The 21,886-nt window shown below is 41.6% G+C and overlaps 1 protein-coding gene across 1 annotated transcript in view; it reads right to left on the bottom strand.

The window, feature by feature from the left end:
• The window catches only part of LOC127003627 (uncharacterized), a 52,041-nt gene that overhangs the window by 24,071 nt on the left and 6,084 nt on the right, over window positions 1-21,886 (bottom strand). Inside the window, exons 3-7 of the mRNA XM_050870535.1 lie at window positions 21,259-21,382; window positions 20,429-20,503; window positions 18,747-18,919; window positions 7,359-7,488; window positions 3,263-4,127 (exon numbers count right to left, since the gene is read on the bottom strand). Coding sequence (XP_050726492.1) covers window positions 3,263-4,127; window positions 7,359-7,488; window positions 18,747-18,919; window positions 20,429-20,503; window positions 21,259-21,382 — 1,367 coding nt within the window. The remainder of the gene's footprint in view (window positions 1-3,262; window positions 4,128-7,358; window positions 7,489-18,746; window positions 18,920-20,428; window positions 20,504-21,258; window positions 21,383-21,886) is intronic.

Raw genomic sequence — 21,886 nt, 5'->3', positions numbered from 1 at the left:
TCATCCATTTCCCTTATTTCCTCTTTCACCTTCTTTAACTTTCCCTCTTCTTTCCGTTGCTCTCTTCTCTTTCTCTCCTATTCTCTTCCTCCTTCTTCCTCCTCCTCCTCCTCTTTTTTTATCGGCGCCGCAGACGCCGATCAACAGATTGTCCATCTTAGTGTTGTTGTTGTTGTTCTCTTCAAGTTGTTTTCCTGGCTTACCCATGCATTGTAGACATTACATTGCATAATAACATTTGTTAGTCCTGATGAACCCTACAACATGGCATTATAAACGAAGTCAGCTTTTTTTTTTTTTTTTTTTTTTTTTTTTTTTTTTTTTTTTTTTACGTCTTGGGCTGTGGCGCCGGTAGGCCTTCATTGTAGGTCGGCGCCAGCCCGTTGTGGCGCAGGCAAGTGTTTATAGTGGCGCCATCTTTACTTGTCAGCATTTTCCATTTTAGACCCCTAGTTGCGTAATATAAATTGTTGGGGGGTTGTTGGAGGGTCATGGGACGCCGATCTACCACAGTTTTTGTGCTATTAACACTTGTTCCCTTCTTTTTTTACCTTTCTCCTCTCCTTCAATTTCTTCCCTCCTTCATTTTCTTTCTTTTATCCTTCTTTTTCCCTACTCCCTTTTCTTTCCTTCCTTTACCCTCTCCTTCATCCTTTCTAATTCTTTTCTTCTTCCTCCTCTTCCCCTTCGTTTCTTCCTATACTTCGTCCTCTCCATTCCCTTCCATTGTCGCCTCTTCCTTCTCACATTTCTCATTCCTTCTTTTCTCTCCCTTACTTTATCTTCTTCATTCTCTCTCTCTCTCATTTAATTATCTCATTCATTTTATCTTTATCCTTCTGGCTTCCTCTCTTCCCTTCTTAAAACACCTCATTCCTTCACCTCCTTCTTCCTCCTCCGCCTCCTCCTCTTCTTTCTCCTCCTTTCTGATCGCGTTTCTCCTATAACTCCCTTTTACCATTTCAACCCCCATGCCATTTTTCCTTCTCCCCCTCCTCCTCCTTCTCCTCCTTCTCCTCCTCCTCCTCCCTCTGCTCCTCCTTCTTCTCCTTCTCCCGTTCTGAAGAGGAGCAAAACTTTCTTTCCATTTCTCTTCCATTCTCCATCTTTATTTTTAACTCTTATAATAATCCTTTTCCTCTCGCTGCCGATGGTTTAGTGGACTTTGGAGAATGGCGAAGAGAAGAAAGGAAGGAGGGAGAGAGAGGGAGAGAGGGAAGGAGGGAGGGAGGGAAGGAGGCAAGGAGAGAGAGCGAATATTACCTAATGGAGAGTTGAAAAAGGAAAATTGAAAGTGAGAGAGAGAGAGAGAGAGAGAGAGAGAGAGAGAGAGAGAGAGAGAGAGAGAGAGAGAGAGAGAGAGAGAGAGAGAGAGAGAGAGAGAGAGAGAGAGTATACGATAAGATTAAATTAAAGCGAGGAGATTAGGAAGAGGAGTAGCAATAAGAGTAGGAGGAGGAGGAGGAGGAGGAGGAGGAAGAAGAAGAGTAGCAGGAGGAAGAGGAGGAAGAGGAGAAGAATCAGTAGAAAAGAGGAAGAGAATGATAGACTTACGAGAGGAAAGAGAAGTAACAAGAAGAGGAAGAGGAGAAAGAGGGACTGCAGTTAGAGAAGGAGGAGGAGGAGGAGGAGGAGGAGGAGGAGGAGGTCAGGGAAAAATGGAAGGAAGGAATTGAGAGGACTGGAGAAGGAGAGAGAGAAACATCAAGAGAGAAATATGAATAGAACAGGAAAGGAAAACAGTGGAAGTCTGCACTCTGGAATAAACAAAACAAACTCTCTCTCTCTCTCTCTCTCTCTCTCTCTCTCTCTCTCTCTGTCCTATTGTGTTTTATCTTATCTCTTTCCTTTCCCCCTTCTCTTCCCTCTTTATCTGTTTTCTTCCTCTGCCTCCTCCCTCTCTCACTTATTCTTTATTCACTCTTTCGTCCCCTCTCTCTCTCTCTCATCTTTATTTCACTTCTTCGTCTTTCTTACTTTTGCATTTCCATCTTCCGCTTCACCTTTCCTTTTTATTTATATTTATCATTTGCTTTTTCTCCTTCTTTTTACCTTATTTTTTCTTGTTCTCTCATTCTTTATTATCTCCCTTCCTTCCTGTGCCACTCCTCCTTAGAAAGACTTAAAAGGAAAAAGATTCTCTCTCTCTCTCTCTCTCTCTCTCTCTCTCTCTCTCTCGTAGCTAAATAATGCAAGGAAATAAAGAGAGGAGAGTTAGCTTCCACACCGTAGCAGTAAAGCCTTGACCTCTGCTAAATGGGACACGCTCGCAGGTGGAGAAATACAGCCCGGGACGTTAAGGTGAAAAGGAGTAAAGAAATGTGGAAGAAACGTTGAAGAAATCCTGTGGGTCGGTTCCCCCTTGGTCTGTCTCCCACCCACCCCCTGCGCGCCGCCCGTATGCTTGCTGAGTGTAATGTTTATTATTGTCTCGCGGGAACGCTCGCTGAGGGGGGAGGATGACGAGCCCAAAGAAAGGAAGGGAGATTATGCGAGGGGAATCTTTCAAGGGTTTTAGATGTTGCGTTTCTTTTGAGTCCGCTTCTGACCTTCTTTTACGTTTATTTTTTATTAGGATTTTTTTCTTATTGGTTGTCGTTAACTTTTTTTATGTGTTTCAGAATGTATTGGACTCCTTACTTACCTTATAATTTTCTTATTAGTTTAGTTTTCTGAACATTTTTTTATATCCATCTATTTATCTATCTATCTATATCCATGTATCTATCCATCTATCAGTCTATCTCAACCAGTAACTTACTATGTTCATCTTATCTATTCATCTATTTATACCTATCTATCTGTCCCAATCTATTTATGTCTGTCCATCAATATGTCTTTAAATCAATCTATCCAAATATATCTATCTGTCTATCTTTCAATCTATCTCTCTCTCTATCTATCTATCTATCTATTACTCTGTCTTTCTATCTATCTAATATGCGTCTATCTGTCTGTGTATCTATCTATCTCTATCTATCTACATCTAACTATCTATCTATCTACCTTTATCTATTTCCATATCTACTTTAAAATTCATCATCTCCAAGTTTTCTGTAACACTTCCTTTCTTCTTCTTTCTCCCTGGTGTTAGCTAATTCATGTTCTTGAAGTGGGTGGGTAATGCGTAGTACACACTCTCTCTCTCTCTCTCTCTCTCTCTCTCTCTCTCTCTCTCTCTCTCTCCCAAACTGAGGCAAACGAACATAAAGCAACCCCAAACAAGTGCACGGAGAAAGGAAGCAAACAACATCTTTTGCACTTTATTTCCAAGCATCGCGAAGAGGGAAGAGGCGGGAGGGAGAGGAGGAGGAGGAGGAGTAGAGGGAAGACATAGGAGGTCGAGTGGGAGAGGAGGAGGAAGAAGGATGGGAGGGAGAGAAGAAGGAGGACGATGGTACAGGACGCGAGGGAGAGAAGGAGGAGGAGGAAGATGGAGGAGGTCGAGATGGAGAGAATGAGGAGGAAAGGAATAAATGAGAGGGAAAGAAGAAGAGGGAGAGAGAAGAATGGGAGGGAGAGGAGGAGAAGGGTAAAGGGTGTGAGTGAGAGGAGAAGAGGAACGAACGAGAATAGAAGAAGGAGGAGGAATGGTAAGGATGGGTTGAGTAGGAAGAGGAGGAGGAGAGGGAAGGAAGGGACGAAGAGGAGGAGGAGGAGGTGGAAAATAGAGGACGAGGGAAGAAGAAAAGTTAGTAATGGGAAGGGAATGAAAGAGAGAGAATGAAGGAAAGTGGAGAATGAAGGAGAGGGGATAAGAGCTACGAAGGAGTGGACAAGAGAAAACGAAGGAAAGAAGTGAAGGAAAGCAATGGAGGAAATGATTAGAACAAGAAATGAAAGAAATGAAGGATAACTAGCCATCGAGTGGTAAAAGAGGAGAAAAGGGGAGAAAAGAAAGGGGAGGAGAAGAGTAATGGAAGGGAGGAGAGAGACAGTGAAGGAAGGAGGAGGTAAAAGAGCAATGAAGGGGAGGAGGAGAAGGGCGAGAGAGGGAACGAAGATAAGGGAGAAAGAAGAGAAGGAGATATGAGGGGAAGAGGAGGAGGAGGAAGAGGAGGAGGAAGAGGAGGAGGAGGAGGTGGTGGTGTTGATCCTCTCCTGCTGTACTGCGGCGTCTTGCTCCCCTGAGAAAGAAAAGATTCATTACGTCGATGTTTTAGTCAGGGAAATTCTGGCTTAGTCCTCGCGTGCCTCTATTATTTAAGCAGAGAGTAAAGTGTTCATAACGGCGGAAGATTTGGGGCTCCTTTTGTAAGTGTACTTAGAGAGGAAGATAGAGAAGGAGGAGGTGCAGAGAAGGAAGGGGAGAGGGAAGGGTTGGATGAAGAGGAGGAGGAGGAGGAGAAGAGGTGAGGTTGGTGTTCCCTTTGTTAAAGTAATTTGAAAGGAAGATAGAGAAGGAAAAGATGTAAAGAAGGAAGGGGAGAGGGAAGGATTGGATGAAGAGGAGGAGGAGGAGAAGAAGAGATGAGGTTTGCCGCTCCCTTTGTTTAAGTAATTAGAAAGGAAGATAGAGAAGGAGGAGATGGAGAGAAGGAAGAGGAGAGGAAAGGATAGGCTGAAGAGAAGGAAGAGGAGAGGAAAGGATAGGCTGAAGAGAAGGAGGAGGAGAGGGAAGGATGGTATGGATAGGATTAAGAGGAGAACGAAGGACGGGAAAGGATGAGGATAAGGAGAGAGTAAGGATAGAAAAGGAGGTCAAAGGAAGGAAGCAAAAAAAATGGTGTTAGTATGTTTAGAAAGGAAGTCGTTTTTTTTTTTTTGTATGTGTGTGTGTTGGTATGTGGGTGTACGTGTATGTGTGTGTGTGTGTGTGTGTGTGTGTGTGTGTGTGTGTGTGTGTGTGTGTGTGTGTAGTCATATGATAAAAAAGATAGCATATTTGTGTGCTTAATATCAAAACGGTTTGCAGTATTTATCGCTCTGAATATTAGTTTAGCGTTTAAGTTACAAGGGGGAGGGCAGAAATAAAGTGCGTATGTGTGTGTATGTGTATTCAAACCATTATAAGAGGCGCCATACATCGAGTAAATTCTGCCTTTGATGTTAACGCGTCTTGCGAATCTCATAGCTCACAAGGACACTTTTACAGGAACCAGAGCAGACCAGACCAGGAGCTAAAGGAAGAGAAATACGTAAGTGTGCTCTGAGCAGGAGTTAAGAAAAGTTTGAGAGGTAATCTAGTTCCTGACGTGACTGACTCAATGCTTTCCCACTGCAACAGCTGACGGAGGGTGGAAAAGCCGGACTGCACAAATTATTCTGAATCCGTGTGTCCGGGAGTGCTCGGTGGGCTCATATGAGGGCGAAAAAGGTGAAATGGCTGCACAGGGACAACGGAGGGGGTGTTAAAAGGGTTCAAAAGCGATAAAGTGTTAAAATACGAGGCATAGGGTGCTGGAATGTACTTTTAGAGGGTTTGTGTGAGAGAAAAACAATATAGAAATGTAAGGTAGGAGTACGTGTTAGCAGAGTATAGATGAAAAAAGAAAGTATAAATTTGAGAAAAGGTAGAGGAATGAATCAGTGTGAAAGCTTACGAGGGAGGAGAAAGGATACCAAATAGATTAGAGAGGATAAGTAGGATACCTTTTATACGTGAATTTGATATAGAAGTGCGTGGTAAATGAGAGCACCATAAATGAAAGAAGGTGACGGAATGAATGAGTGTGAAAGTTTAAAAGTGAATAAGAAAGGGGAATAACTGGATTTAGAAGTATAAGTAGGATATCTTTTATACATGAATTTTATATAGTACTGCGTGGTAAGAAAATATAAATGAAAGAAAGGTAACGGAATGAATTAGTGTGAAAGTTTGAAAGTGAACAAGAAAGGGGAATAAGTGGATTTAGAAGTATAAGTAGGATATCTTTAATACATGAACTTTATCTAGTCGTGCGTGGTAGGAAAATATAAATGAAAGAAAGGTAACGGAGTGAATTAGTGTGAAAGTTTAGGAGGGAATGAGAAAGGGGAATAAGTGGATTTAGAAGTATAAGCATGATATCTTTTATACATGAATTTTCTATAGTACTGCGTGATAGGAAAATATAAATAAAAGAAAGCAACGGAATGAATTAGTGTGAAAGTTTAAAAGTGAATAAGAAAGGGGAATAAGTGGATTTAGAAGTATAAGTAGGATATCATTTATACATGAATTTTATATAGTACTGCGTGGTAGGAAAATATAAATGAAAGAAAGGTAACGGAATTAATTACTGTGAAAGTTTATGAGGGAATGGGTAAGGGGAATAAGTGGCATTAGGAGCATAATTAGAATATTTTTATACTTGGAATTTACAGTCTTTTTTGCATCAGACTCGCATCCACGCATAAATGGATTGGCTTAATAGAGTGTTAGGCAATATCGAGTACGTAATGTTATCCTAAAGGTGAGAGGAGAAGAGGGAAGGATGGTATGGATAGTAGGAAGAGGAGAACGAAGGACGGAAGGGAGAGGATGAGGATAAGGAGAGAGAAGGATAGAAAAGGAGGTTAACGGAAGAAAGTAAAAAAAAAAAAATGGTGTTAGTATGTTTAGAAAGGAAGGAAGTCTTTTTTTTTTTTTTGGTATGTGTGTGTGTTGGATAGTCCGATATACGTTAAATCCACTACAACGAAAAGGAACAATATTCGTTGATCTCTATAGCGAAAATAATCTTGCGCCGAAATAGTTTGCACATGAAAGCTTTGTTATGGGTTTCTGTGGCACTGGAGAACATTAGAGTATCGTATTAGTTAGATGATCATAATATTTAGAGCATTATCGTATTTCTAGTCTCCGAAATATTTACATCTTATATAATAGCGCCAGGTGAGTTTGTGTGGATTTTTCTTTTTCTATTTATTTCGTTCCGTAGTATTCCTTGTATAGAGTTATTCATAGTATTACCGTATGTATAGTATGTAGTTGTTTTGCCCCGAGTGTGATAACGTTAGGAGATTTTGACAAGCTTTAAACCTTCATCATATTCCTTTTCTACGTCCTTCAACTACCTAAAATGATGATGAAAATAATAATCACTTAAATATTAGCAAAAAGTCTTCCTAATTCCCTCCCTGTAGCATTCAGTGACGTAATGAGACATGAAAAAAAAACACGTAAACAATAAACCACTTCCATTACCTTAATAAAAAAATTTTAAAAAAACTCAGAAAGAACCAACCGCTCAGTACTCGCAAAAGCTCTAATTCACCTTCCAGCAGTCTTATTTTTCCGGCTCCTTCTCGACATTATTTTGCCGCAGCGGACTTTTCCTCGGCTATAAAAATAAAAATAAATAATAAAACCGACTTAATCACCCTCTTAAAACCTAAAGGAACGTTCTGGGGCCGCCCGCGGGTATAAAACTGACCGTGGTGGACGTGGACCAGGACAGAGGCGGGGTGGGAGCCGGCGGGGACACACGAGTACACCCCTTCGTCGGCTGTCTGCACCCCGGCCACCTCCAGGCGAGCCAGGGTCACCCCGGTCCCGTGGTCAATCTGCGGGGAGAGACAGAGAGAGGGCATTTAGCGCCAGGATAGAGGACCGTCTTATAATCCTTTCTCCTTCCAAGCACATGTATTTAACAAGGTTTTCGTAAGCGTTTTGGGCATTTCCATGTTTAGTTTAATGGCCTTGGTGGTAGTTTGTTTCTTCTTCTCCACCATGAACGTGAAAAAAAATCATGAAAATCCGATGAATCTCCATATCGACCTTCGGAAATACTTGTTAGAGAAAACCGACCAGTGAAGATAAAAGAGGTAATTTCTTTTTTTACATCTAAGGAGACAGTTGAAGGGCTCAAATAAAAAAAAATAAAAAAAAGCCCGCCACTCACTGCTCCCGAACAGAGGTCAAAGGAGTGTCCAAAAAGAGATGTCAATTTCGGGAGGAGAGGTGTCCTGACACCCTCCTCTCGAAAGAGTTTAAGTCGTAGGCAGGAGGAAATACAGAAGAAGGAAGATTCTTCCAGAGTTTACCAGCGTGAGGGATGAAAGAGTGAAGATGCTGGTTGACTCTTGCATAAGGGGTTTGGACAGTATAGGGATGAGAATGAGTAGAAAGTCGTGTGCAGCGGGGCCGCGGGAGGAGGGGAGGCATGCAGTTAGCAAGTTCAGAAGAGCAGTCAGCATGAAAATATCGATAGAAGATAGAAAGAGAGGCAACATGGCGGCGGAATTTGAGAGGTAGAAGACTATCAGTATGAGGAGGAGAGCTGATGAGACGAAGAGCCTTTGACTCCACTCTGTCAAGGAGAGCTGTGTGAGTGGACCCCCCCCCCCCTACACACACACACACATGAGATGCATACTCCATACGAGGGCGGACAAGGCCCCTGTAAATGGATAGCAACTGTGCGGGGGAGAAGAACTGGCGGAGGCGGAGACGGAGACAGAAGTAGCATGCGAGAGAAGGAATACAATCACCCTATCTGCGTTGGGGAGAGATAGATAGAGATAGAGTAGGGGAGAGGTAGAAAGCGTTAAGCAAAGGAGCATTCAGCGCTAAGATAGAAAAGATAAGAGGTAATTAGTGGAAACAGCATGCCAGAGAAGAAATACAATCACTTTATATGCGGGGGAGATATAATAGATAGAGATAGAGTCGGGGGAGAGATAGAAAGCGTTAAGTAAAGGGGACATTTAGTGCTAGGCTAGAAAAGATAAAAGAGATAGTATGTCGAAATAGCGTGCGAGAAAATGAATACAGTCACCCTGTCTGCGTTGGAGAGATAGAACGGATAGAGATAGAGTAGGGGAGAGGTAGAAAGTGTTAACCAAAAAGGGCATTCAGCGCTAGGATAGAAAAGATAAAAGAGAAAATAAGTCGAAATAGCATGCGAGAGAAGGAATACAGTCACCTTATCTGCGTTGGGGAGATAGGATAGATAAGAGACAGAGTAGGGGAGAGGTACAAAGCGTTAAGCAAAGGGGACATTCAACGCTAGGATAGAAAAGATAAAAGAGATAATAAGTGGAAATAGCATGCGAGAGAAGGAATACAGTCACCTTATCTGCGGGGGAGATAGAATAGATAGAGATAGAGTTGGGGGAGAGATAGAAAGCGTTCAGCAAAGGGGACATTTAGTGCTAGGATAGTAAAGATAAGAGAGATAATAAGTGAAAATAGCAGGCTAGAGAAGGAATACAATCACCTTATCTGCGTTGGGGAGATAGGATAGATAAGAGATAGAGTAGGGGGAGAGGTAGAAAGCGTTAAGCAAAAGGGGCATTCAGCGCTTGGATAGAAAAGATAAAAGAGAAAATAAGTCGAAATAGCATGCGAGAGAAGGAATACAGTCACCTTATCTGCGGGGGAGAGAAGAATAGATAGAGATAGAGAAGGGGAGAGGTAGACGGTAGATAGACGGTGTTAAGCAAAGGGGCATTCAGCGCAAGGATAGAAAAGATAAAAGAGATAATAAGTTGAAATAGCATGCGAGAGAAGGAATGCAATCACCTTATCTGCAGGGGAGAGATAGAATAGAGAGAGATAGAGTAGGAGGAGAGATAGACGGTGTTAAGCAAAAGGGATATTTAACTCTAGGGTCCATATTCTTAAACATATCAGTCTCCCATTACGATTATTCTCCAAGGCCGCAGAAAGAAGATTATATGTCCGGTTTTTCGTATGTGATTCTTCCGTTCTTGGTGCAGAAAGTCGTTTAAAACTGTCACTTACATCACGAAACACTCCATGATAACCCAAGCAACGTCCACCAGATAAAGTTAGTAAGGAGAAAGAGCATTGTACTTCCACTCTCCTCTCCTCCTCCTCCTCCTCCTCCTCCTCCTCCTCCCTTCCGTCTTTTCCTCTTCACCTTCCTTCCTCTCCTCACAAGTTGTTTCCATTTTCCTTCCCTCCTCTTCCTCCCTTCCATCTTTTCCCCTTCACCTTCCTTCTCTTACTCTCACTCTCCTTTCCTCTTCCTCCTCCTCCCCTCCGTCTTTTCCTCTTCACCTTCCTTTTCTTACTCTCACTCTCCTCTTCTTTTCCTTTTCCTACACTCACTTGTATCTTTCTTCCACCTCTCCATCACATTTTTCTACCCATATTATACGTCTCACCCCATTTCGTAGCCATTTTCAATCGTCTCTACCTCTCCTATAAATATGCAATCCATTTTCACGTGGGTATTCCTTCTCTTACATCTCATTCCCACTCTACGGCTACGAGATGGTATGAGACGCTTAATTAACCCGGTAGCAGCGAGGGCCCAAACTTGTGGCTTCACCGTGTACCAGCGACGGGCCATATTTTTACCATGACATAAACACCCGCAAATAGATCACAAATGCATTGATATATATTATGAAATGGTTTGCATGAGTGGTGATTTTTTCTTATTAATTCGCTTGGAGGGGCCTTCAAGAAACACGATCCCAGCAGCTACCGGGTTAACATAGGTAGAGACAAACACTGGGGAGGTGAGTGAGGGATATAAATGACTGTAGGGGTCTTGCAAAGGCGAAAAAGGTGAAATATATGGACGGAGATAATAGAGGGGAGAGAGGAGGGAGTGAGACGCGTAAACATGGGTAGAGAGAGATGCTGAAAGGGGTGACGGAGAGATATAAATTAGTGTTGGAACCATAAATAAGGGAGAGAAAGGGGAGATGGCTGCTCTGGGACAATAGATGAATAAATACGAGCGTTTAAATGAGATAAAGTACAGAAATATGGGGATAGAGGTGCCGGAATGGATGTTTCAAGGGTTTAAATGAGAGGAAAGGATACAAAGGGGAAATGTGGGATGGGAGTGTTTGAAAAGAGGGTAGATGTGACGAAATGAATTGAAGAAAAAGTTGAAGGTGGAATGAGAAAGGCAAGCAAGTGGAATGAGGAGGATAAGTGACAAATGAAGGAAAAGGGAATGAGAGGAATGCAATGGGGAAATGTGGGATGGGAGTGTTTGAAAAAAGGGTAGATGTGAAGGACAAAGTGACGAAATGAGTTGAAGGGAAAGTTGAAGGTGGAATGAGAAAGGAAAACAAGTGGAATGAGGAGGATAAGTGACAAATGAAGGAAAAAGGGAGTGAGAGATAAGGTCATTCATTTTTACGTTAAAGAAAACAGATGAAGGACGAATTAAAAGAAGAAAATAATACACGAAAATGAGTTGAAAGGAAAGTTGAAGATGGTGTAAGAAAGGAGAACAGGTGGAATGAGGAGGATTAGTGACAGATGAAGGGAAAGGGAGTGAGAGATAAGGCCATTCATTTTTACGTTAAAGAAAACAGATGAAGGGCGAATAAAAAGGAGGAAATAGTACACGAAATGAGTTGAAAGAGAAGTTGAAGGTGGAATGAGAAAGGAGAACAAGTGGAATGAGGAGGATTAGTGACAGATGAAGGGAAAGGGAGTGAGAGATAAGGCCATTCGTTTTTACCTTAAAGAAAACAGACGAGGGACGAGTAAAAATAAGAGAATAAAAGACGTGGAGATACAACTACAAAGATGAGTGGAAGAAAATAAAAGTAGACTGTCAACTGGAGCGCCAAACTAACTCTAAGAACTAAGCTAAAAATAGAGGCGCTAGAAATTGAAAGAAAAATAAATAAAATGAGTAAGAATGAGAGATGAAGTAGAGGATTTGATGATGGATAAAACATGGAATAGGTGAAAAAAAAGTTAGAAATTGTATGAAAAAAAGGTGATTTACTGATTTAATGTAGGAAGTAAAGGAGATACGTAATAAACGAGAGTAAAAAGTGAAAACAAAAATACATAAGTGACAGATGGATTAGACAGAAGAAATGTAGAAATGATATACTAGGAATAACGAGTGGGAAATCAGACGAAAAAATATATGTAGAAACCCTTAAAAAAAATATAGTAATTAAATTCGTAAAAGTTAAAGGTGGAAGCGCTAACGAGTAGAAGGTGAAGGTGAAGGTGAAGGGAGGCCGAACACACAGGTGGCAACAGGTAAACGACAGGTGGAAACGGTGGAGGCTGCGGCGGAGAGACGGAAAAGATGCTCGGCGGGGCAGCGAGGGAAATAGATTTAGCCGAAGTTGCGAAATTAGTTGTTTAATCAGTTTGAGAAGAAGTAGGTCGCGAGAGGGAAGGAAAGGAAAGGAAGGAGGATTAAGAGGGGAGGAAAGAGGATGAGGAGGAGAGGGAAGGAATTTGAAGAGGAAAATATGGTAGGGAGAGAAACAGGATAACAGAGAGAGGAAAGGTGATGAAGGAGGAGGAGGGAAGGAGAATGGAAGGTAAACAAATAAAGAAGGGAAGGAGGAGGGGGAAAGGAGAGGAAAGGAGGATAAGAGAAGAAAGGTAAAGAAGGAAAAAAGGGAGAGAGGAAGAGGAGGGAAGTAGAAGAGATTGAGAGAAGGAAGGTAAAGGAAGGAAAGAGGGGAGAGAAGAAGAGGAGAAAAGGAGAGAAGAAAGGAAGTTAAAGAAGGAAAGATAGGAAGAGGGAGGAAGAAAGGAGAGGAGACTGAGGGAAGGAAGGAAAAGAAGGGAAGAAAAAAGAGGATGGGGAGAGGAAAGTAGGAGAAGGAAGATAAAGAAGAAAAGAGGGGAAGAGGAGAAGGAAAGAAGAGGAGAGGAGAGAATGAGAAGGGAGATAAAGAAGAAAATAGAGGGAAGAATAGGAGGAAAGGAGAGAAGAAGAGAGGAAAGAGAGGGAAAGAAAATGAAGAAAAAGAGGGGAATGAGAAGGATGAGGAGAGGAGAGGGAAGGAGGGCAAAAAAGGAAAGGGGAGAGAGAAGATGGAAAGGAGAATAAAGGAAAGAAACTGAAGAAAAAAGGGGGAAAGAGAGTGAGGGGAGGAAGGAAAAATTGAAAGGGAGGAAAAGGAACTGAGGAAGGGCTGAAAGGTACGGAGAGAAGGTTAAAGTTTATCTCATTAATCAGAAGACCTCGCACACCTGGGCATGCTTTCCCTTCCTACTCCCTCCCCCCCCCACCCCTCACCTCACCTGAACTTATGACAGGAGACGAGGAAAGAGAAGTCGAGGAGAAGGAGAAAGGGAGAAGAGAGTGCGAGTAGACGAAACAGGAAAGGGATAGGAAATAAGAAAAAGAGGAGAGGAGAGGAACAGCAACAAGAGAAGATAAGAGAGGGGAGAAAAGATGATTGAGAAAGGAAGAGAAGAGAAGGGGAAAGGAAGCGAAGAGGAGAAAGGAAAAGAAGAAAATAGAAGAGGAAGACAAGAAGGGAAGGGGAGAGAGTGAGTATGTAGAAAATAGTAAGTGGAAATAACAGAAAAAGAGAAAAGTACATGAAGGGATTTAGGGGAGAAACTTAAGAAGAGAAGGAAAATGAAAGAGAAAAGAGGCAAGAAGAAGAGATAAGATGTGACATGATACAGAAAGGAGAGAGGTGAATAAGTTAGAGGAGAAAGTTGATAAAAGAGAGTGGAGGGGAGAGAAGCGAAGGAGAATAGAATAGAGTGAACGAGGTACAAAAGGCAGATAAATAAAGAAAAGAAGTCAGAAGAGAAAGTTAAGAGGAGAAAGTAAGATTAGCGTAAAAAATAAGGCAAAATAGATGACATATAGTAAACTTAAGAAAAGAAAGGAAAAGAAGGAGAAAAGAGGAGAGAAGAAGAAGAGATAAGATGTGACATGATACAGAAAGGAGAGAGGAGAAGAAGTTAGAAGAGAAAGTTGATAAAAGAAAGTGAAAGGGAGAGGAAAAAGTGTGGACAAAACGTGTTACAAAAGGAAGAGAAGTAAAGAGGTCAGAAGAGAAAGTTAAGAAGAGAAAGTAAGATTAGTGAAAAAAAGGAAAAGGTAGTAAATGAGAGAGCATAAAAGAAAGACAAGAAGAGAAAGAAAGATAAGTGAAAGAAAATAAAAGAACAAACAATCTTATCTCCTCTCTTTCTTTCCTCTTTTCTCTTTCCTTTACTTTCTTTTCTTAAGTTTACTAGCAAAAGAGAAATTAGAAGAGGAGAAAGTGAAGAAGAGAACTGGAGGTCGGTCGGTAACAGAGCATAATATAGTCATCATCATCATCATCATCATCATCATCATCGTCATTAACCAGTATTAGTTCCCAACTGGACAAAGGCTTTTCCCAACATCCTCCGCCTCTCTCTCTCTTTGTCTGATGTTAGTGCACTCCATCCAAAGCTCTAATTTCATCTCTCTTCATCTTACTTACAACAGATTAAGGCCACTCCAAAACGGGAAGAGAAACATGGAAGAGAAAATTATTACTAGCAAGTGGAGGAGAATGTTTATCGGCGTTATTTGTTCGAAAAAATTATATTCGTTTATCTTCTTATCCTTTAACAAGACTTAGCCCATTGATAGAGGAGAATAGAGAGGAGAAAACGAAGAAAAGTGGACAGAAAAGAAGGGAAGACAAGGAAAGAAAAAAGGAAAGAAAGGAGAAACGAAAGGATATACGAGAAGAAAGGAGAAAGTGAGTAAGGAGAAAGTGAAATTGAGAAACTGGAGAAAAAGAAAAGAGAAGAGAATACTGAGAAAAGAGAAGAGGTCAGAAAAGAAGGGAAGGAAAGGAAAGAAGAAGAAAAAGAAAGAACATAGAAAGGAAACAAGAGAAGAGAAGAGGGAGAAGAAAGTAAAATTAAGAAACCGGAGAAAAAGAAGGGAGAGGAGAAAACGAAAAGAAGAGAACAGAAAAGAAGGGAAGACAAGGAAAGAAAGAAGAAAAGATAGGAAATACGAGAAGAAAAGAGGGAAGAGAAAGGAACATTAAGAAACTGGAGAAAAAGGAAGGGGAGGAGAAAACGAATAGAAGAGGAGAGAAAGAAGGAAAGGAAAGGAAAGAAAAAGAAAGAACAGAGAAAAGGAAACAAGAGAAGAGAAGAGGGAGGAGAAAGTAAATAAAAAAAAATGGAGAAAAGAAGGGAGAGGAGAAAACGAAGAAAGTGGACAGAAAAGAAGGGAAGAAATGGAAACAAAGAAAGAAAACAAATAAAAGGAAACAAAAGAGAAGAGGGAGGAGAAAGTAGAATTAAAAAAACTGGAGAAAAAGAAAGAGGAGGAGAAGACGAAGAGAAGAAGCAAGAAAAAAGGAAAAGAATAGAAAAAAAAGAAAGATGTGGAAACGAGAGAAGAGAAGAGAAGGGAAGAAAAAAAGAAAGGAAAAGAAGAGAAGGGGAAAGGAAGCGAAGAGAAGGAACTGAAAGAAGCGAACTGAAGAAAACAAACGAAGAGGGGATAAAAGAGAACGAAAGGAAAAGAAAAGAATAAAAAAGAGGGGAGAGAAATGAAAAAGAGAACAGGAGTGAGAAGAAGATGAAGAGACGAGAAGAGAGAGAGGCAAAAAAGGAAACATAGAAAAGAAAAGAAGACAAAGGCGAAAAGGAACACGAAATGAGGTGAACAGAAAAGAAGAAGAGAAGAGGAAAATGAGATAAAGGAGAAGAGAGAGGGAACAGGAAAGAGGAGAACTTGAACTCAACCTTACTACCAGCGCTTTTAAACACTGCTTACCATAATTAATAAGTCCATAAGCTCGTGGAAAAGGTTTAAACACGTGAATTAAACAAGAGAAGAAAAAATACTCGTGAGGGAGGCAAACAAAGATTAGCATTACTATTTTTATGTCCATTAATTCTTCTTCATCACATTGAGGTTAACTTAGCCTTAGGGGAGGGGGGAAGAGAGAGAGAGAGAGAGAGAGAGAGAGAGAGAGAGAGAGAGAGAGAGAGAGAGAGAGAGAGAGAGAGAGAGAGAGAGAGAGAGAGAGAGAGAGAGAGAGAGAGAGAGAGAGAGAGAGAGAGAGAGAGAGAGAGAGAGAGAGAGAGAGAGAGAGAGAGAGAGAAGAAAAGAGAAAAAAAAGAAAGAGAAAGAAAGGGAAAGAAAAAGAAAAAAAGAGAACAAAAGAGAAGAGAAAAAGAAAAAAGGAAAAAAGAGAAAGAAAAAGAAAGAGAAAGAAAATAGAAAAATGGAAAACAAGAGGAAGAGAGAGAGAGAGAGAGAGAGAGAGAGAGAGAGAGAGAGAGAGAGAGAGAGAGAGAGAGAGAGAGAGAGAGAGAGAGAGAGAGAGAGAGAGAGAGAGAGAGAGAGAGAGAGAGAGAGAGAGAGAGAGAGAGAGAGAGAGAGAGAGAGAGAGAAGGAGGTCACAAAAGTTATTATTATTAGCTTTTCCCGCCACTTCGCACTTCGCCACTGTGCTGTTCTCTTCCCCGGGCCTTCCACCACGGCAGGGAAAGAGAAGAAAAGAAGACACGAAGAGACGAGGAGGAGGGAGAAGAGGAGAGGAACAAATGATCCCCAAAATGACTTAAGTTACCAGAGAAAGAAAAAAAGGAAAGGAAAAAGAAAAGGTTCGATGTCACAATCACCACCTGAATATAGAAGAGGTGCAATTCGTCCCCTACTGAAAGACTGAAGTTACCAGAAAGAGAATATGAAGGAAAAGAAAAGCATCGAACTAAGAGTCACCGTAAAAATATAGACGAAATAAAGTTGGTTCCTCAGCTCCTCCGATATTTCTCCATTAACTCCAGTTTGACGCGAAGAGAAGCGAAGAGAAAGACCGAAGAGAAAAGATATAAGAGAAGAAATATATGAAAAGACAAACTATCAACGACGCTAAGGACTATAAAGAGAGAAGGATCGAACTACATTCCACGTCCAAAAGAACCAAGCTACCAAAAAGAAAGTATAGAGGAAGAGAAGATATAAACGAAATAATGTTGGTTCCCTAAAGAGTCACTATATAAAGGAGAGAAGATATGGAAAAAGAGAAGGATCGAGGTTACATTCCCCGTCCAAAAGAATCGAGTTACCAAGAAGAAAGTATAGAGGAAGAGAAGATATAAAAGAAATAATGTTGGTTCCCTAAAGAATCACTATATAAAGGAGAGAAGATATGGAAAGAGAGAAGGATCGATTAAGTACATTCCCCGTCCAAAAGAACCGAGCTACCAAAAAGAAAGTATAGAGGAAGAAAAAATATAAACGAAATAAAGTTGATTCCCTGAAGAGTCAATACATCAAGGAGAGAAGATATGGAAAGAGAGAAGGATCGAAGTACATTCCCCGTCCAAAAAGAATCGAGTTACCAGATAGAGAATATAGAGGAAGAGAAAAGGATTAAAGTTAGAATCACCGTCTAGATATAAACGAAATAAAGTGTGCCCCCTAGAGAATAAAAGTATAAGGGAAAGAAGATTAAGAGAGAGAGGTAGAAGGATCGAAGTACATATCCCGCCAAAAAAAAAAAAAAAAGTTATCAGAAAGAGAAGATAAAGAAAGAGAGAATGACGGAAGTTGCGATCACTACCAAATATAAAAGCTACAGTCGGTCACCTGAAGAATAAAGCTACAAGAAAGAGAATAATATAAGGAGAGAAGTACATAATTTAGTCACCCTAAATGATAGAAGAGGTACAGGTGGTCCCCTAAAAAGACTCGGACCAAAGGAAAAAAAAACGGAAAAGATATAAGGACAAAAGTTACGATCACCTCCAAAATTTATCGCCACTCGCGGAAACATCTCAGCTCCTCCGATATTTCTCCATTAACTCCAATTTGTCGCGAAGAGAAGCGGAGACAAAGACCAAGAGAAGAAATATAAGAAGGAGAGATATAAGAGAAGAGATATAAGGAGAGACAAACTATCATCGACGCTAAGGACCATGTTATCAAAGTCCTGGATGTCTCTCGCAGAAGTTGTCGGGGGTTTCCATCGGTAGCTTCATGACCCTGGCGGTAGGTTTGCAAGGCTTCCGCGCTGCGAACGGGACACACACTCAAGACAACCCGACGTAATCCTTTTCCTTTGTTGTTTTACTTGCAACAATAAACTATCAATCAATCAATCAATCGTAACTCCTCCCTGGCCTTGCAAAACGTTCGTCAACAAAGCCCCAAACGTTTTACAATACGTGTGTAACTTTTCAACGGTACAGAAGAATGGTAATTCGCTAAACTTCACACTCGTATACTTTATTTCGTCTTTACCTTGAGTTCTATGCCACCGAACGGGAAAGGAGAGGAAGACAAGAGGAGACGAAGAGAAGAGAGAGAGACGTCAGAAAATAAGTTCCAATTACCGATGAATAAGAGAGAACGAGGACGGTAAAAGGATAATGCGTTGAATCGCGTCGCAATCTATCATATACACACTAACTTTATCTTATTTTTCCTTCACTCAACTTCTTATCTCAACTTTCTTTTTCACCTTTATAATTTCCTACCGTATCCGGAGGTGTGAGGGGGGAAGGGGAGGGGAGTAGCACTGCGTTGTGACAAGGAAATGTTTAAGTCGTAGGAAATACATTTTTTTTACAATAATGGAAACAGCTCAAGGGCAAGAATCACTGCTCCTATAAGAGCAAGTGCAAATGAATCCCCAAAAGAGAGATCAATTTTGGGAGGTGTCTCGACAATCTCCTCTTGAAGAAGGCAAAGTCGTAGGCAGGAGGACATACAGTCGAAGGAAGTCTGTTCCAGAGTTTACCAGTGAAAGGGATGAAAGAGTGAAGATGCTGGTTAACTCCTGCGTAAGGAATCTGGACACTATAGGGATGAGTTAGAGTAAAAAGTCGATTGCAGCGGAGCCGCGGGAGAGGAGAGGCATGCAGTTACCAAGTTCAGAAGAGCAGTCAGCATGAAAATATCGATAGAAGATAGAAAGAGATGCAACACTGCGGGGGAATTAAAGAGGTATATAGAAGACTGTCAGTAAGAGGAGGGGGGTTGATGAAAAGAGGGAAATGTAAGAAAGAAGGAAAGAAACGAAGTAAGAGGAAACAGGAAATTAAGGAAAATCAGTCAAATAACGTCAAAGGAGGACAAATCACATATACATTTCTTTACCTTGAGCTTGACGCCGCCGCGCTCGTTGGTGTAGGGCAGCAGGTCGGTGTTGTGGTACCAGTAGATCAGCGTGGCGGGGCTCGGCGAGGAGGTCACACGGCAGGTCAGCGTGAGTCGTGACCCCGCCTCGATGTTCACCTCCCGCCCACCCAGGATCTCCACCGTGAGGCGCCCTGGTGGTGGAGGTGGTGGTGGTGGTGATGAAAGCGGTGGTGCTGAGAATGGTGGTGGTGAGGAAGGTGATTATGGTGGTGGTGGTGAGGGTGGTTGTGCTGGTTGGATGGTGGTGGTGTAGAGTGGAGGTGAGGGTGGTGGTGGTGGTGGTGGTGGTGGTGATCTGAGCTAATCAGTTTTTAGCTCATTAATTTTCTCTTTTCTCTTTTTTCTCATTTATTTTCTTCCCTCTTATGTTCTTTGCTAATTATTCTTATCTACCTAATTATGTTCTTACTTAAATATTTTCCAACTTACTTGTTGTTACCTAATTGTGCTTTATCTAATTATTCTTACCTAACTCTTTTTAACAAATTGCTTTCTAATATTACTGAGTCAAGTTCATAGTGTTCCGTTTTTTGAAACTATTTTTTTTATCATGTTTCTCTATAAAAAAATAACATTATTGATACTGATTGGGTAGGTGTTGGTTGATAATGCTGTTGTTGTTGTTGTTGTTGTTGTTGTTGTTGTTGTTGTTGTTGTTGATCGCTAAGTTTGTTGGTGGTGATGATGGTGTTGTTGAATAAATGGTTTTGGAGTTAATTGGTAATGTTCCTGTTGTTGCATTTGTTGTTGCTGTTATTGTCGTTGTTGTTGTTGTTGTTGTTGTTGTTGTTGGTGGTGGTGGTGGTGGTAGTTGGTGGTGGTGGTGGTAGTGGTGGTGGTAGTAGTGTTGCTGGTAGTAGTGGTGGTGGTGGTAGTGGTGGTGGTGGTAGTGGTAGTGGTGGTGGTGGTGGCGGCGGTGGTGGTGGTGGCGGTGGTGGTGGTAGTGCTAGTGGTGGTGGTGGCGATGGTGGTGGTGGTTTCCGTAATGACGTTTATTATTGTTTTCCCTTTCATGTTTACGTTCTCTTTCTGGCGTGCAATTTTCTATCTTTTTTTTTTTTTTACTCAACCTCCTTTCACCATCTTTACTCTCCTCCTCTTCCTCCTCCTCTTCCTCCTCCTCCTCCTCCTCCTCCTCCTCCTCCTTCCTAACTATTTTCTCTCCATCTCTCCTCCAGCTCTCACCTTTGTCCTTCTTCTTGCTCTTATATATACATAATTCCCCTCATTATTTCCCTCTGCCTTTCACTCAGTCCCTCCCCCTTCCCTCCTCCTCCTCGCTCCTCCTCCTCCTCCTCCTCCTCCTCCTCCTGCAGCTCATTCCTTCCCACTCTTGCTGCTAATTGTTCTCTTCTTCCCCTTCCCCTCCTCTTCTTCCTCAACCTCTTCCTCTTCTTTCTCTCCCTTTCTTTCTTCCCCCTTCTGTTCTTGCTATCCACTCCCTTCCTTCTACTACTACGACTACTACTACTACTATTACTACTACTACTACTACTACTACACATCCCCTTCCTTACACCACCAACACCACAATCACTTCAAATACAATCTCTCCTTCCTTCCTTCCCTTCCCACCACTCCTTCTCCTCCTACTTCGCCTGCTCCTTCACCTACTACTTCTTCCTATTTCACCTGCTTACCGTCCCAGGTCGCGGCCGTGTTATTTGCGAGGAACACGCTTCTCTTCCCCCGCAGTGACGGCTCCTTCACCAGCTCTGACGGGGCGTGGGTAGTAGTGGGTACCGGGGGAGGCAGGGGTGCAGGGCGGCGGCGGGGAGTAGCGAGGGAGCGGACGAGGCGAGGGGCGCAAGAATAGAAAGAGACGGAAGACTGGTCAATAATATATAAACGGTCTTGTTGTAGGAGGGAAAGAGTGAGGGAGGAGGTGAAAGAGGAAAGAAAGTGGGAAGAATGAGAGACGGAGTGTGGAAATAGGAAATGAAAGGGAAGGGAAGAGAAAAGAGAGGAGAAAAGAGATGGGAGGAGGAAGATAGTGAAATAGTGAGCCAATGGAAACAAAGGAAAAATAAAAAATGAGAAAGTGGAAAGAGGAAATAAAAGAGGAAGGAACGTGAGAAAAAAGAGGACGGGAGAGAATAGAAGAGGGAATAAAGGACGAGAGATAAAAAGAGGAGAGGAGGGGATGATAGCAAAATATGAAGGCAATGAGAAGAAGAAATATCAGAAAAAAAAGAAAGTGTGAACTGGAGAGGAAAGAAGACGAGGGAACAGGAGGAAAAGAGGACGGGAGTGAATGGAAGAAGGAAGATAAAGGAGGAGAGAAGACGAGAGGAAGTGTGAGTGATAGACAGGCAATGGAAAAAGAGAAATAAGATGAAAAATAAAGAAGGAAATAGATATGTACAAAGTAAAAATAAACAAGTTAATGAGAAAAAAAATTATACGTTTATGTGTTAAATGTTGATCTACTACTACTACTACTACTACTACTACTACTCCTACTACTCACCTGCCACATGGAGGGTCACGAAGCAGCAGTGTCGTGGCTGAGTGGTGGCGCAACACTCGTAGCTTCCCGCGTCCCCAGATCGAACCCCGCCCACCTGCAACCCTCCCCAGGTGTGCGTGGATACCTGGGGGGAGGGAGAGAGAGAGAGAGAGAGAGAGAGAGAGAGAGAGAGAGAGAGAGAGAGAGAGAGAGAGAGAGAGAGAGAGAGAGAGAGAGAGAGAGAGAGAGAGAGAGAGAGAGAGAGAGAGAGAGAGAGAGAGAGAGAGAGAGAGAGAGAGAGAGAGAGAGAGAGAAATGTTGCAGCGTCGTATATTATCATCAAATAAGGTTAACGTCTTCCTCAGACGCCCGCGACATAATATTTCAAGGAGATTATTGGTAAAAGCTGAAAGGAACCAGACGGCGACGAAGCATATCATGGCCGACAAGACTGGTATGAAAAGAAACGATTCCTAAGCTATATACATACACGTTCTTAACTCATACATACATACATACATATATATATATATATATATATATATATATATATATATATATATATATATATATATATATATATATATATATATATATATATATATATACATACATACATACATACATACATACACACACAAAAAAATAG

The sequence above is a fragment of the Eriocheir sinensis genome, chromosome 25 (assembly GCF_024679095.1).
Source record: "Eriocheir sinensis breed Jianghai 21 chromosome 25, ASM2467909v1, whole genome shotgun sequence".
Lineage (NCBI taxonomy): Eukaryota > Metazoa > Arthropoda > Malacostraca > Decapoda > Varunidae > Eriocheir > Eriocheir sinensis.
This window is presented reverse-complemented; position numbering and strand designations above follow the sequence as displayed.